Source organism: Protopterus annectens, chromosome 4.part1 (genome assembly GCF_019279795.1).
Source record: "Protopterus annectens isolate FY-2018-M chromosome 4.part1, PAN1.0, whole genome shotgun sequence".
Lineage (NCBI taxonomy): Eukaryota > Metazoa > Chordata > Ceratodontiformes > Protopteridae > Protopterus > Protopterus annectens.
In genome coordinates, this window is record NC_056734.1 from 662625716 (window position 1) to 662641280 (window position 15565).

The window sequence follows — 15565 nt, forward strand, 5'->3', positions numbered from 1 at the left end:
CCCAAGAGCTGTGCTCAGCAATGAGCCTTCGTTTGCGCTTCCTTCTCACTGTAATCCACCTAAATCCATCATCCAGCAGAGTGTATTACTGAAGAGGAGACAGAGAGATGGGATGAGCTCCTGATCCAGCAGGTCGGATCCTGCAACCCAATTACGACAGCCGCAGCCAATTGTGCAAGGGCTGCAAGCACCACCCTTACTCCTCATAACTGCCTCTGGCCCTGATATGATACATCAGACACAACGCCCTTCCCCTTGCTTTGGTTGTCACAAGTTTTACTGCATATGGGTCTCTGTGTCACGGTAGTCCCCGCCTCAGTTGGCTGTTCAAAGAAATCCATCAAAAAGAGATTGCAAATGGGTCAACCTTCTCCTTATTCAGGAAGCAGATGTTACACTACTCAATGTGATCTCTTCAGAGATTTTAAACATATCTTGACACCAGTCATACCTTTCAACTGTCCAGATTTTTACCTCATGTTTTCAGTCTGTGTCTTCATAAAATTTGTGGTTTTCTAGCAAATCACTGGGATGATCTGAGGATTGAAGTCACTAAATTATGACATACATTTAAGTTTCAGACTTCCATAAAATGTATGTTAACACAAATCCAGTTATTCTGTCAACTTTCTAAGTTTATAAGAGCACAATTTAACATCTGTCCCTATTTTGTGGCAGGTCACAATCATGTATCTACAGGGACTGTTACCTGTGTTTGTGGGGAGGTGTGTTTCTTACAGGCGAAGTCAGCCTAAGTATATGTAAATACTCAGGAATGCATGCCAGCTCTCCTTACTGTCATTTGCCCTAAAAATGAGCTATCTTTCCTTCTGAAACTGTTAGACCGACAATAAATCAAACCGGAAAGTGTAACATACATGCAGGCATATTTTACTCAACTGTGTACATTTGTTATTCTGATTTCTCTCAGAAGCATCAGGTTTATCGAGACCAAGTATTTAAAAGTACTGTCTAAAATAACGTCATTGACATAAAATTTAAATATAGTTTGCTCAGATATGTGAATAATCTGAAAATCATTTTTATTATAGCTGTAGCGCGAAACAGCTGAAAATGGTACACACAGTACTTCAAAGCATTTACTAAACTTTTTCAGCATATAAGAAAATATGTCTTCACACTGCTGCATAGGTAAGATGGACTATTTCAAGTTATACTGTAGTATAATTAAAAACACATAAATGTGATTCGAGTACAGATAAATGATTAAGGAAGGTATAGTCTCTGAAGATCGAGGACAGTGAGGAGATATGCAGGCATCGCCGTTCCTCTTTTGTCCAAAAGTCACCAGTTTGGGGAGGGATTGAGAGGACATATTTAAATTTGAGAGAAAAATCAGGGATGTCTCTAAAGATCGGGGACTTATCGTGGCAACAGTTTGGTCTGACGAAGCTGCTGCAGACCTGGAGGAATGTAGTTTGAGGACTGTGTCTTGGTTATATATAAAATGTCTTCTACAATTAAGTGTCTGACCACAGTTGCCAATCCTACATAAAGGCCAGTAAAACTAAAGGACTGAACAACAACAGACTGCTTTGAACCTGAAATGCTACTGTAAAGCTGCTCACCAGCTATGTACAACCTCTCCAACTAGAAGAGTGAATACAACCATTTTCACTGCTTCTGACAGCAGTCAAACTATAGCATTTCCAAAAAAACAGGTCACAGTTGCAATGCTGCCAAACAAAGCTGAAATATTTCTGTACAGTACTTCTCCATGTTCATGAAGTGCAGTGCAATATGTCACGACTTTACTAGGTCCCCACTTCAGTGTCACATCTGCAGCTGCATCGCCCCGATAATGGAAAAGTACCCTTGATTGTTAATTATCTGCTCAAAAGATTAATAACCTGAAGGTCATAATTAACCCTGTACCCCGTGCCTATGAAGTGAAGACCTCAATCATTATGACAAACCCACCCCAGAGTACTATAAATTTGATCCGAAGTAGACCAAATATAAAAACCTAGACATTTTACGAAATTCTGGACAGTTGAATTGAAATGTTTGTTTTTGTTATCTTAAATACTTGTGTTATTAATTTGTTCAATTACAATTACATTTTTGTGATCTTAAGTATGTGTGTTATTTATTTTTACCTAACTAACCCTTTTAATTAAAAAAAATATATTATTTCGCAAAGTATACTTGTTAGAATTTGACGGGGGGGGGTGCCTTGGGAAAACCTGGATTCAACAAGGGAGCCGAGAATCGAAAAAGTTTGGGAATTACTGCTGTACACTCTGACAACATACAAAACCCACAACAAAATACAATTGACAAGTCACCCATAATGCTGCCAGTATGCATACACTGCGCTCTTGACTAGTCACACCAAGCAACAAAACTCACTGTACAGCATATTTTTGATCATTCACCCTCACTCATTCCAAATATGTCTGCAAAATGCTAGCGCACACAGACAGAAAATCCACCAATATTCTCCTACACACAGACTTATCCCTTACTCAAACTTGCTGCAAGCCTACCTGCAGTATACTCGTCAAACATACAAACATACAAATCCAAGAGCAGTATTAGTACACTCCTGTACAGAAACATATCCTGTTGATAGATGCAGCATCTCTCGTATAGTACAAAAAGAATTGCCACATGTGTGCACACTGTCAATGAAGATTTGTACTTGACTGGTATGTATAGTAGAGAAGCATGTCACTTTGATGTTCAGGATTCAGTTAGCTGGATGTCAGTAAAACAGCTTGAGATAAGTAGGATGACACTCCTTTTGGACTTTCATCTTGTCTAGTGATGAAACTGTATGACCTGAAGGAGAAGAGAACTGAGAACCTTCTGCCATCTTCCATTTTCGTACATAGCAAAAGGCAATTGTAAATGGGCTGTAGTCATGGTTTTTAATAGCCTGTGTATGTAAAACATGTAATAAGTATTTGGGATATATTCATATGTGTCACGGGCTACTTCAGGTTCCTTTGTGGTTACACATCACAGTGTATTGTGGCACTTGTTCTGTACAAATGTGTGAGGGAGGGGATGTTTCTATTTGTTGCAGCCATTTTAATGTGTGTGAACTTTACCTAAGCTAATAAGGCTTCCTTAACTTGGCTGCTGTGATCAACTTATCACCACGTGGTTTGCTTTCACATTACATTGTACTTTTGAAACTTTGGCAGTAATTTTTTCTTTGCTTCTACATATCTTAAGCACACTGCTTCATGCAACAACTCCCAGCATTTGTGAACCAATGCAGATATGCATGCACTTGCCTAGATAACATCATGCAGTGTTTCAGCTGAAGCTTCTTTCAGGACTTTCTGGTTTGTTTTAGTTAAGTAAAGTTATTATGACAAGTGATCACATAATCAGAAACCAGGTCAATTGTGTTGTTGCTAAAAATGGTTTGTTATGAAGCTGCTATCTTTCATGTTTGGGTATTTTACTGTACTTCAGATTAAGAAGTAATTAATCTGAATTTTTTTATGTATTTCATTAGTCCACAGAGATCTGAAGCCTCACAATATTCTTATCTCCATGCCTAATGCTCATGGCATAGTCAAGGCCATGATCTCAGACTTTGGTCTGTGCAAGAAACTTGCGGTGGGCAGACACAGTTTCAGCCGAAGGTCTGGTGTACCAGGCACTGAGGGGTGGATTGCCCCAGAGGTGCTGAATGAAGATTGCAAAGAAAATCCTGTAAGTTGTCACTTTTGTTTTTTTTCTAATCATTGATTTTATTTTTGTACTTTTCCAAAACAGTTATTTTTTTGTGTATGTACTTGATATGCAGATATAACTTAAATGTTTATACTGTTTGATCCCCCACTATGAACCAGGAAAACCATACACCATACAGGTCATACCTGAAGGTACTAGTCACTCGCCATCTAGCCCAATATCGTACTCATGGGTGATTTTAACTATCCCTCCATTAATTGGGAGGCATACACAACCACTAACATAAAAGCCCAAAGTGTCTTGACTCTGTAAATTCAAATGCCCTGGAGAAGTTAGTCTGCACTCCCACTAGGGTGCCAAATATCCCTGATCTGGTACTCACAAATATAGAAGAGTGCCACACCCCCCAGTGTGATGTCTTCACTGGTAAAATCAGATCACAAAGCAGTCTTCCTTGAAATAAAGGTTAAACTAGTCCCCCCACCTAACCCCAAAAACTTTAAAAACTTCTCCAAGGTAAATTACCTTCTATCAAGGGAAGGCATAGTGAGTGCCCAAGCTCCCCCAAATCCTGAAAACAGAGAAACCTGTGCAGAGGCATAGCCCTGTATGACCATATAAACAACTGCATAAGAATGTCAGTATCAGACCAAAATAAACCCATGTCAAACTATAAAAACAAGCCACCCTGGTGGACCCCTGGTATTAATAGGTTGTGCAACAGACGAAGAAAAATCCAGTTGAGAAGTAAGGGGGAATGTGCACAACAGAGCAGTAAGTCCCTCATTAGTCTTAAACAAGTGAATCAGGGAACTAGTCAAGTCTCTGAAAGCAAACCTTGAGGTAAAAATAGCCTCCAAAGCTAATGAAAACCATAAGACATTTTTCAGTTATGTCCACAGTCTTAAGTGCAGAATTAGTTGTAGATGTAATCTCCTATACTCAGCCAGAAAATATAGCACATCAGCTAGCTGACAAATTCAGCTCAGATTTCATCTCCCCATCACCACTAGTTCTCCCAAAAGAAATACCCTCCACTACTCCACCAACAGTTATTACTAAAGAACAGGTTAATACTGTGCTCTCTAAAGCTAGAAACACTGCTTCAGTGGAACCTGACAGCAGTATACCAGGTTGCCTCTTAAACAGCTTAAATCAGGACTTATCAGGCCCATTAGGATCTTTATTTAACTCATTACATCCGAGTGGTGCCTCCAGGTGCATTTGCAGTTAACTCCTACTGACACCTCTAGGTATCCAATATTGCTTGTTCATATTTGCATCTGTAATTCCAAAACCATGCTATGTACAAGGTTTTAAAATATTTCATCTTAAAGCTTACACAATAGTAAACTCAACTGCATTAATATTTGACCTCTGCTAGTGCAGATAAACTGTTTTTATGATATTAATTTATATAGATATAATTTTCACATTTTTCTAAATATCTCAACAACCAAGTAACACAGACAGAACTCCTTAGCCTCATAGGAAAGCTCTTGGTTAGATGAATAAAATGCTGGTCACAGTATGTGCAACTTGAGTGGTTGCAGAGATGTAAGTTGTTTGCCAAATATTAAAAATGTAATGGTTACTGTGTTTACTGTGACTTATAAATCTCAGTTTAAGACCTAGAATCTAAAGAATACTACCACACTATAAAAATAGTTTCTGCTGAACAATTTGCCATTTATAATTTCATAATCCTTGTGGTTCCAGAGATATGAATATTTGTTTGAAATGTGAGGACATAGTTTGATTCTGTCAAAAGGCTTAGGCTCCATCCATTGGAAGTTAGTTCAAACTTCTTGAGCTCCATTGGAGTGAATGAGTTAACCACAGCCTCTAGACTGCCTTTGTCCAGAAAGAGTGAAGGACAGCAACAGTCACCCCTCTGTGTAAAGGGTGACCATCTACTGACCCAGGGAATTACAAACCCATACATACGTTTGACTAGTCTTGTATGTAAGGCCATGGAAAAAGTAATCATGGACCTGATAAATAATGACATAGGAGATCTCCAAACACTGGACCTAACCCAAATCGGCTTTGTCAAGGGCAGGTCATGCATACTGAATCTGGTGGATTTCTTTGAGAAAGTCACTAAGGCCATGGATGAGGGTAAAGCAGTACATACTGTCTACCACGACCTGACCAAGGCATATGACAGAATTCTCCACTCAGGTATTATAAATAAGCTATGTCACCAGATGTATAGCCAACTGACTAACAAAATAAACTGACAGGACACGTGGTTAAAATGGGTAAATCCATATCCACCAAGAGGCCAGTTACTAGTGATGTGCCACAGGGCTCAGTACTGGGACCACTCCTGTTCGGAATATACTTCTCTGAAGTCAAGACTGGTGTGGGAGGCCTCTGGATGACAAAATTTGCTGACGACTGCAAGCTAGGGGCAGTCACTGAATCTGCCAGTTATGAAGATATCCTTAAGGAGGGTCTAGATCAGAAAAGTATTTGATGCTAGAACCATGATACAAAACTAAATGCAAAAAAAAAAAAAAATGCATTATCATACCATTTGGGAAGTTAAATACCTCTGCAAATTACATCATCAATAGAACACCCCTTAGAGTAGACTCAGAGGTGAGAGATCTATGTACACAGATAGTAGTTTGAGCTTTGTCTGCCATGTGTCCACAGTTATGAGGGAATCCTTTTGCATGGCACAACTTATAAGTAAAGGTATGGCATCCAGATCGAAGGAAATTATAGTCCTGCTGTACTCATGTACTCATCCATCATTAGACCAATAATCGAGTACAATGCACCATTTGACGTACTTGACTAGGTACTTAAAGCAATGGGAGCAACCTCAGAGGTTCCTCGCAAAGCAAATACAAGGTGTAAACAAAATGAGTTATGCAGCTAGACTAAAAGTTCTATCCTTTTACTATGTCTCCTATACCAACTATTAAAAGGTGACCTATGCCTGACGTACAAGGCACTCACAAATTCAGCCCTGATGGAGCTGTTACACATCTGCAAGTCATACAGCACGAGGATCACACCCCATAGGGATCTAACCTTAGTCAGCAACTCAAACAAAACATGCTGGAGAGAGATATGTGTCTAAGAGATTGCCCCTTCTTTGGAACAGGCTTCCTATTCACAATAAGAAAAGCCCTTCCCTGTCCCTCTTCAAACACAGTTTGGATCAATCGATGGGGAATTGCAAATTCACACCTGGGGTAGTGCCTGTGTCCATTATGAATGGGGCAGCCTGTAAGATACTCAATGCACAGGCACAAATCCATGCCTTCCTCTTGCCCCTAGGAGGCATATATTGGGTAAAATCTGGTTATATTGCCTAGGCTTGTAAGGACCCATAAGCCGTTAACCTAGTAATCTTCTATGAACCTATGAATTAGACCTGGTACACTACTCAAGAAAGGAAAGAAGTAAAATACTCAATGCATAATTGTAATGCATTTGTTACGTCTTTAGGCTGTTGCTGTTTAAAATACAGTGCTTTGGAACTACAGCAGTATTGTTTACACATTCACTATGGTTAATGTGCTAACTGCAGTTTATCAGAGGTGAAAAATGAGAATTATGTCATGGTTTTTGACCCCCTTGCTGGGTTATGTTTTCTGAAAATAACTTGTATGACTCTCAGCCAAACATGCAGAAAGCAGAGTGTTTTTAGGGGCTAGAGATAAACATACCAGTATAATCTTTTTGTAGCTGTTGCCTAGAAATGAGATCACCCAAATGTCTCAGCACCCCTTTTTCCTGAAGAGTGAAGCAGCAAAACCATAACAAGTAGGCTGTATACTCTCAGAAATATTTAACAGTGGATGATCCAAAAAAATGAGTCAAGAAAAGTAGCTTCTCTGCTCTCCAGGCAAAGGACAGGAGCTGAAGACACAGACAGCTATGCTGAAGATTTTGTGGTAAGGATGATGAATTACACAGAAAGATGAATAGTTATAGCATTTTGTACTTTCTAAAATTTTCTAAAAATTACCATTTGCTTTGTAAACTACGTAATGAGCTAGAAGGACAAGTGCAGATAACGGTTTGATCCATGCTAGGTAGGATCTATTTCAGATCATTAAGAGGTGTATGCTGATTTCCTTGAGTTCCTGTTAAAACTGCAAGAACCGCAGTTATAATTCTCAGAACAGCCATAATTAAAGTGTGAATTGTGGAACATATGCTAAATCCAACGTTGTGGTGTCTTTGTGCATTTCCATTTCTCTGAGGAACAGTGATCATGGAGTTAGTACATGTGTGGAGGGGGGTTTAGAGGTGATGGTCTTCTTGCAGTAGCACTTCAGTGGCATTACAGTGAGTTTTAACATTTCCTTTATTTGTTTGCCTTTGACTAATGAACAGGACACGTGGTTAAAATGGGTAAATCCATACCCAACAAGAGGCCAGTTACTAATGGAACTCAAAATTGTGGGACTTGTACTACAGACATATGTCTTCCTTATACATCCAGTAGATAAGTGATGGTAGTAGTTATAGCTAGATGTCATGTAACTTCAAACTTCTCACTCTGCAATGAGACAAAACACATTTGCTGTTGTAGAATTTTTTGGTAAGTGTTGGCCTTGTCAGTCAGCCATTTGTTACCAACTCATGAAGATGTATGTTTTACCAAGACTTTAGTGTAAATTGATTGTAACTTGATTTTTAGAACAATATGTGGTGTGATATACATTTTATGAAAGTGTTGCTAGAGAGGGGTGAAGGGGGCAGTCACCCTGGGCAGAAGGTAGGGGTATGATGAACAGATCCATTTTTTTGTTTGCTTGTTTGTTTTCCCCTCATGTCATTCTGAGGGTACAGCACAGAGTAGGATGCGGTGCTCCTCCTTTGGAGAGAATAGAGGAGCACCAAATCAGTGAACACCCCCCCCCTTTTATGCTCCTCAACATAGTGATACCACATCGGGAAACAGAACCAGGTGCCAGATGAGACAGCCGTTGCTCTGATGTTGTGACTTTGTAGTTAAGGTCATTTGGTAATGAATACATTTCTGCAAGTTATGGACTGCCAGTGAAAGGCAGGTAGGCAGGTTAAAATCCATACCAGATTGCACTTTGGTCTGACAAGCTATCCGATGTGAGTAGAATCAGAAGACATTAGCTGTTTTTACTGAGATGCTTGAAGTGAAGCATTTCTTGTCACCCTACTGGACATTGGTAATTACAGTGACAATGATTTTAGGTGGCATTGCAGCTCTGCCTTGGCTTGAAATTGTGTACAAAACAGCCTTGTTTTAATTGAAACGGTATGCAGAGGAACATGACTAAAGGGTGTGTGTGAGATATTTTCTTTGGAGACCTGACAGTTTCTTTAAATATTTCTCTCTCTCTGTCTGTCACTTACTCTGGAGTCTTGTATTTCAGCAGGTGAGAAGGATTGATTAGACATATTTTGCTTAGGAGCTATATGGCAGGTAGTGACCAGCTTTTTGGTGGGCATGCAATTGTGCAAAATATCTCCAAGAAAACCATTTACACAGATGATAATGCTGTAGAAGGGTTGTCCACAGCATGTTGACAGAGTGGCTCTAGATTGACATTGCCAATTTGTTTGCATTGTAAAGGGCTGGCATGCACCAAAAACATTTATTCTGCTGCACAGAAAGCTGCCACTCTGCACTTTGTAGGGCTCCACTGTGTGTGCCCTGAGAGTTTAACTAAATATTACTTTTGTATGTCTTAATTAGGCAAAGTTCTTCATGGATGATAGTACTTCATATACGTTGCTAGAAGCTAGTTGTGTCTGCTTGCACTTCTGCAGGAGCCAGGTTTGAAAAATGAATTGACTGTAGTTTGACTGAATTACTGGCCTTTAGATCACTGACTTTGTCTGAAGTGGTAGAGTCCCTCAGTTACTCAGGGTCACGTGGCTCACCACTCGCCTTATGAACAGCACCCTTTAAGTGATGAAGACTAGGGAAAAGGCATAAAGAGGTAGTCAGAGAGAGAGACCCTTTGAACAAGAAAGGGACTGCAGCAGCTGGATAGTGCCTAAAATGTTTAATAATGAATTTTGTCTGAGCAACCACTAATGTTCTTCATATTGTTCACAGTTGCAGTAGTGCTAACTTTGGGACTTACCACAGAAGGCTCAATATATATGGCCTGAATTAAAAAGATTTTCATCCTTCTCCCTTTTAGCTGGGTGGGTGCCCTCCAACCTAGACATTAGGATGCCTCTGGTATAAGAAGGAACATCCACCTGAACCACCATTTTCTTTCTTGCTGCATTTCAAGAAGGGATGATCTGTAATTTTTGCAAGTACCAAGCATCGTCAGTCCCACAGTTTAATATGACTTCCACAGTGCACTTAAGTATCATGATAGGGAACTGTCTGTTGCTGCTTTACCTTACTACATTGTGGTGAACTTTAGGATGCTGGTTATTGCTGCATTTTGTTGTAGGTTTCTAGTAATCAGACTTGGTTAGATGTCAGTATGTAAAGTGACCAAGTTTATTTTTTTAAGTTCCTTGCAGCTGACCATCAGCTGCCACTAGCTGCTCTCTTTGCTCACTGGGTCTACTGGACCCACCTTTGCCTCCACCAGGCTATGCCCAACTTGCATCCAGTGCCAGTGATGAGATTGAGGACACTGGTGTAGCATCATACTGCTGACAGCATGGCTTGACCCACTACCTCATGGCATTCTTGCAAGCTCCAGTATGGCTGCCGGTAGTAGGTGCATACGTGCTTCTGTTCATCTACAACCTTGCTACCAAGCAACACACCCTTTGCCAGGCTTTTCATGCTACTGTGACAAGCCAGACCATCCGTCTTCCTCCATGAAGGGCAAGCTGGTGTCAACTGCTCACATGCCCCCCCCCAGCACTTGTGCCACTAATCAAACATGGGTCATCTGGGGTGCATCAAGACTTTATCTCTCTACACCATGAGGCTACCTTGTGTATTTCTTGAAACAAAAAACATCCGGCCAGGCCTTAATTAGTCATTGTTTATTCTTTTTGGACAAAGAGTATAATGCCTTATCTAGCTTCATTGTGCAGGGTTCAGTCAGAAGACCATCAGATGAAGAAAGAAAAAAATCCCCAAGTCTACTTGAATCTGAAGAAGCTGTAGAAAGTCTATGCCTATCATGGCATTTTTCTGGATTGGCTACAGATGTCCCAACTGAAAAACATGGAGAAGCACTCATAAGAGAAGGAATACTAGGGGTCTGATAGCATACTGATAAGAGTTTCAATGGCGTCCTAGGCTCATGGGTGTTGGCTCTGGTGAGGCATTTTCAGAGCCCCCCTGGACATCTGGTTGGACTGACACCCCCTGGTGGTGCTCCACAGAAGGCTGTCGCTCTGTCAGAAGAAAGCTTATCCTCCCAAACCAAAACTTTTCAGGTGCTTCTTAGTCTGGATGCATGTCTACTGGTATCTGGTACTGACTCCCATATCCTGATAGAGAGGAAGGTGGTATACCATCAGTTCTTGTATGAAAGAATGTCTGCATCTCCCGTATTGAAGTTGTCAGCATCTACTCACATCCAGAGACTTTGAAGGCACTTACCTCTACCATTAGAGGCAGGCCCAAGATGCCAGTACCTTGGATATCCACCATCTTGCTACATCTTCTGCTGGGTCGGCTTCCATTCCCAAGACCCACACAGGACTTTAGATTGGTGCAGGATTTCAAATTCTTCCTTAAGAACTGCAGATAAGCTATTAGTGGGGTACTCGGTGAGAAATGGAAGAGGGAAATACAGCCCCCCTTTTGAATAATCTGATTCTTTAGATTCTGAGGTCGGCAGATTGGCTTATGCAGACCCCGTGTACTCCCCTTTTCATATCAGATACTGAAGATATCTTTGTCTTGCCTCCAGGGAATTTCTCATTTGGAGACATCCTCAGTAAATTGAAGGAGTTCAAGTAGGAAGTTAAGGATCACTCAAATGCCCAGAAACAATACAGAGAACTTATAATTACCAGAGCTGAAATCCTTAATTATTCTTTCAGCTAACAAAGGCTTGGAAGGTGCATTCACCAGTCCATCTTTCTAACTGGCTTCCCAGCCCCTTCCCCCAGGAAGCCTATTCATTTTTGTATTGTATAGGATTCCAGTAAGCGTCTGTAGAAGAATACAACTTCAAATTTAGCTATGGTGACTATAGACAGCAAGGGATCCTCTGAGGCTCCTACCAAACATTCTGTCCTCAGTTACAGGGAAAGCAGTGTACCAGACTGATTTGGAAGAAGGTTTACACTTCTGACAAACTCAAACCAGTTGGAGTTGCACAACTTCCTAAGCACCAAGCCAATAACAACAAAGCAGAAGTGTAAAAGAAAACACAGAATTAATGTACAACAAAAGGAAATACAGGATCCATTTTTTCCACTTCAACCTTTGGGTTATTTGGTCCGACTTCAGCACTTTTCAGAAGTGTGGATCCAGGGCTCTGACTCCTACCTTATCCATAATTCCCTCTGTTCCCCAGAGTACCTCAGATCTCATTTGCCACTTGATGCAGAAGGGGATGGTCTTTGAGGGCTCTGACTAGATAGGAAGATAAGTGAGTTTTGGTTCTCAAATTCTAGTTCTTGCTATAGCTAATCCTTTCTCTAGCTTCTCTTTTTATTTGTATTCTGTACATACATATGAATTTTTTTTTCTTCTGTATCTCTTTAACTTGTCTAAATATTCCTAAATATTTCTAGCTGGTTGTTTTTCATGTAGTGTTGGATAACTCTTGTCAGTTTATCAGAGTAGTTGATTTAGTGCTGTCTTTTTTCGTCTGGTTCAATGTGTGGGTAGTCTGAACTGATCAGATCTGACCTTGGTGCCTCATGCCAAAGCATTGGATCTGAGAGCTCTGACTCCTCCCCTACCCATAATTCCCCATCCTGTCTGAACCACCTTGGCTGTCATTTACTGCCTGTGAAAGCCAGATGCATGGATCGAGAGCTCATCTTTGATTCACAGTAAGTGAATGCTTTTTTCCTTCTCCTGTGTTTAAAATAGTTGTCATATTAGGTTTTAAAAAGTACTTAGAGTAGACTTAGAGATAGGGTGTTTTCATAGCCGGCCTAAGGCATAGGCTAACTAGGCAGCCACCTAGGGTGCTCTTCTAGTAGAGGTGCTTTTCCAGTATTTATTTGGTGTAGATAAGTCAGGATGGTGACACCGGGTGGTGTGGGGTGCCATGGAGCCCTTTTGCCTAGGGCACCAGTTGACCTAAGGCCGTTCCTGGGTGTTTTCTTAGATATTTGTGTAGTTCTTTCTTTTTGTGTGTTTTGGTAGTTAATATAGATATATTCAGATTAAACTTTTTTCTTGGTGTAGTAGTGTTTTTCTAATAAGTATAGTTAGTAAATTCTCATGTCCTCAGGCTTTAAAAAGTGCTATTCCTGCAGGTATAACCCCACCCCCACTCCCGACACACCCACTCAGTGTGTATACCTCCTAGGGCCTTCCCACCTTCAAGCTTCCTGCCCCATTTGTGCTGCTTTTCATTCAGAGCCGTACAAGGATGTAAAGAAAAACTCATACTTAAAAGTCCTCTTTTTCCCCAGACAGGGACAAGTACATTCTTAGACCCAAAGACATCCATTTCCTCTTCTCCCTCCAATAAGAAGAAAGATAAAGAGAGGAATAGATATAAACGGAGAGAAAGATAGAGAGAAATCTAAAGCTAAATCCAAGCATTCTGAAGATCATCAGGAAACATCCAAGAAAAGGTCTTCTGACCCCATGGTTACTGTAGGTCTGGCACCTAAAGTTCCAAGACAGTTGGATCTGGCCATTTCTCTGATGCAGACTCCATCTTCAAAGTCATCTTTTACTCCAGCTCCAGTCAGTCCTGTGCTTCATTCTGCAATTTTGCAGAAAGGACCTTCAAAGCCTGCTTCACTAGCTTTTTCTTCCAGATTTAGCCGTTCCACTAGACGTCTCACCGAGTTTGATGTCAACAGATCATGAGGAGATTTCTCAGTACTCCGATTCAGATGGGAATCCTCCCTGCTCCATCCCAGAGGAAGGGTCTGGGATCAGTCTGTTCCTCCCTCCCTGTCTATTTGAATCTTTTTAACTTCCTACCCTGTCTCCAGTCGTGGAGGGGATGTACGTCGGATCTAGTCTTCCCATGGTACCAGCGTCTGAGAAAACAGCTCTTGAGACTTTGGCTTTGACCCCCCCCCCTCGTTCACTCAACTCCAGTGCTTTCAGGTCCGTCAGAGTCCTGGATCCTGGGTGTTGGTGTTAGAGCTCCAGCTTTCAAGTCAACTCCAAGACTTTCAGAGACGTCACTGGTGCTTGGGGCTTCTGCAGTTGACGGCTTGCTTCAGAGGTCCTCCTTGGCCCTCAGCCATTGGATTCTAGAGGGCTTCCCAACCTTTCCAATTTGGCTAGATCTTCTTTGACTCCAATGCCTGGATGGGTCTTCGAGGCTGTGGATAACGACGTGGCTTGAGCAAGACATCTTGTGTGCTTCCAGACCCCCTTTTGAAGACTGTACCCTCCTCCTCCTCTCATTCCGGTAGACAGGCACAAATAGATCCATTAGGCTTCAAGACCACTCGACCCTCAACGCCCTCATCCATTTCAGATGTGTCTCCGGGGGTCCCAAGGCACATTCCTCAGAAAAGGACTTGTAACAGGAAGCATATTGACTCCTCTTCTGAGTCTGTCACCAATGACAGACTGAGATGAGGGAGAAGGTTCTCCAAGATCCCCACTTGAAGATGCCTCCTTTGGAGGCATCCTGGATATATGAAATAGTGTGGGGGAGAAGACTCCCCCTGTAGATGCCATGCTGATAGCAGCAACCATGAAAAAGGAACTATTCAAAGAAAGTTCCTCTGTTCATCCCCCTAACAGTGAGGCTAAGGCTTTGGACAAATTGGGGGAATGGACATATGCTTCAGCCACTTTCTGTATTCATGTGCTGAATTATATGGCTCACTTGACACATTTAAAGAAGAATTTGACTAAGGAACTTTCAAATTCTCTGGCAGGTAACTTGCCAGAGGACATCCAAAAAACTATAAAGTCCCAGTTGTCAGCCCTTCAAGCTACCAGGAATCTATCCATGAGACTGCTTTCCAATGCAGCAGATGGTGCAGACCTTGCAGCCGTAACTGGCATCACGATGTGTCGTCATACCCGGATGTGGCTATATTACTTTGTGGAAGCCTTCAGAATGTCCTTCATCAATGCCGCTTATGATGGTTCCACTTTTTTGGACCAAAAGTCAAGGACACACTTATCAGAAGTGAAGAGGACGGTAAGACCCTGTCTGCCCTTGGAATCTGTTTTTCAACCTCTTAGAGATCCTTCTCCAGGAATCAGAGTGGATAGAAAGATGTGGTTCAAAAAATCTCAAGGCTTTTACCAGGACACTTCTGAGGACAGCCTTCCCAGAGACAGAGGTGGAGGCAATTGCACAGGATGCCACCCCAGATGCAAAAGCAGTCTGCAAAATCAAGGATTCCATGGTCCAGTCACAGAGAAGCCTTTCCAGCATCCAGATGCATGCCTGGCTGCTGCACTCTAGAGGCAATTGGGGGATGCATCTCCTTATACCCTGTAGCCTGGCAATACATAACTCGAGATTCATGGGTGCTAAGGATCATTTCTAGAGGTTATAGAATTCCCTTTTTAGAAATTCCAAGAATAAAGTGAACGATTGCGAACATTCCACCTAATCAGTTTGAGTTTACAGCAACAGATATTCAGAAGTTGCTGGTCAAAAGAGTCATCAAGCCGATCCCCCAAGACCAGTTAGAATCTGGAGTCTGCTTAAGGTTCTTTTTAGATTTCAATTTGTAAAACAGGCAACATTCCGGATAGATATGGTACAGTCCATTCTAACTCTTTTCAAAAAGGACAATTGAATGTGCTCTATAACCCCCTTTTTTCCAAAAA

General features: G+C 41.4%; 1 protein-coding gene across 1 annotated transcript in view; it reads left to right on the forward strand.

The window, feature by feature from the left end:
• Positions 1–15565, forward strand: part of ERN1 (endoplasmic reticulum to nucleus signaling 1) — a 1214209-nt gene that overhangs the window by 1052230 nt on the left and 146414 nt on the right. The window contains exon 17 of the mRNA XM_044070452.1: positions 3494–3693. Within this exon, the coding sequence (XP_043926387.1) occupies positions 3494–3693 (200 nt within the window). The remainder of the gene's footprint in view (positions 1–3493; positions 3694–15565) is intronic.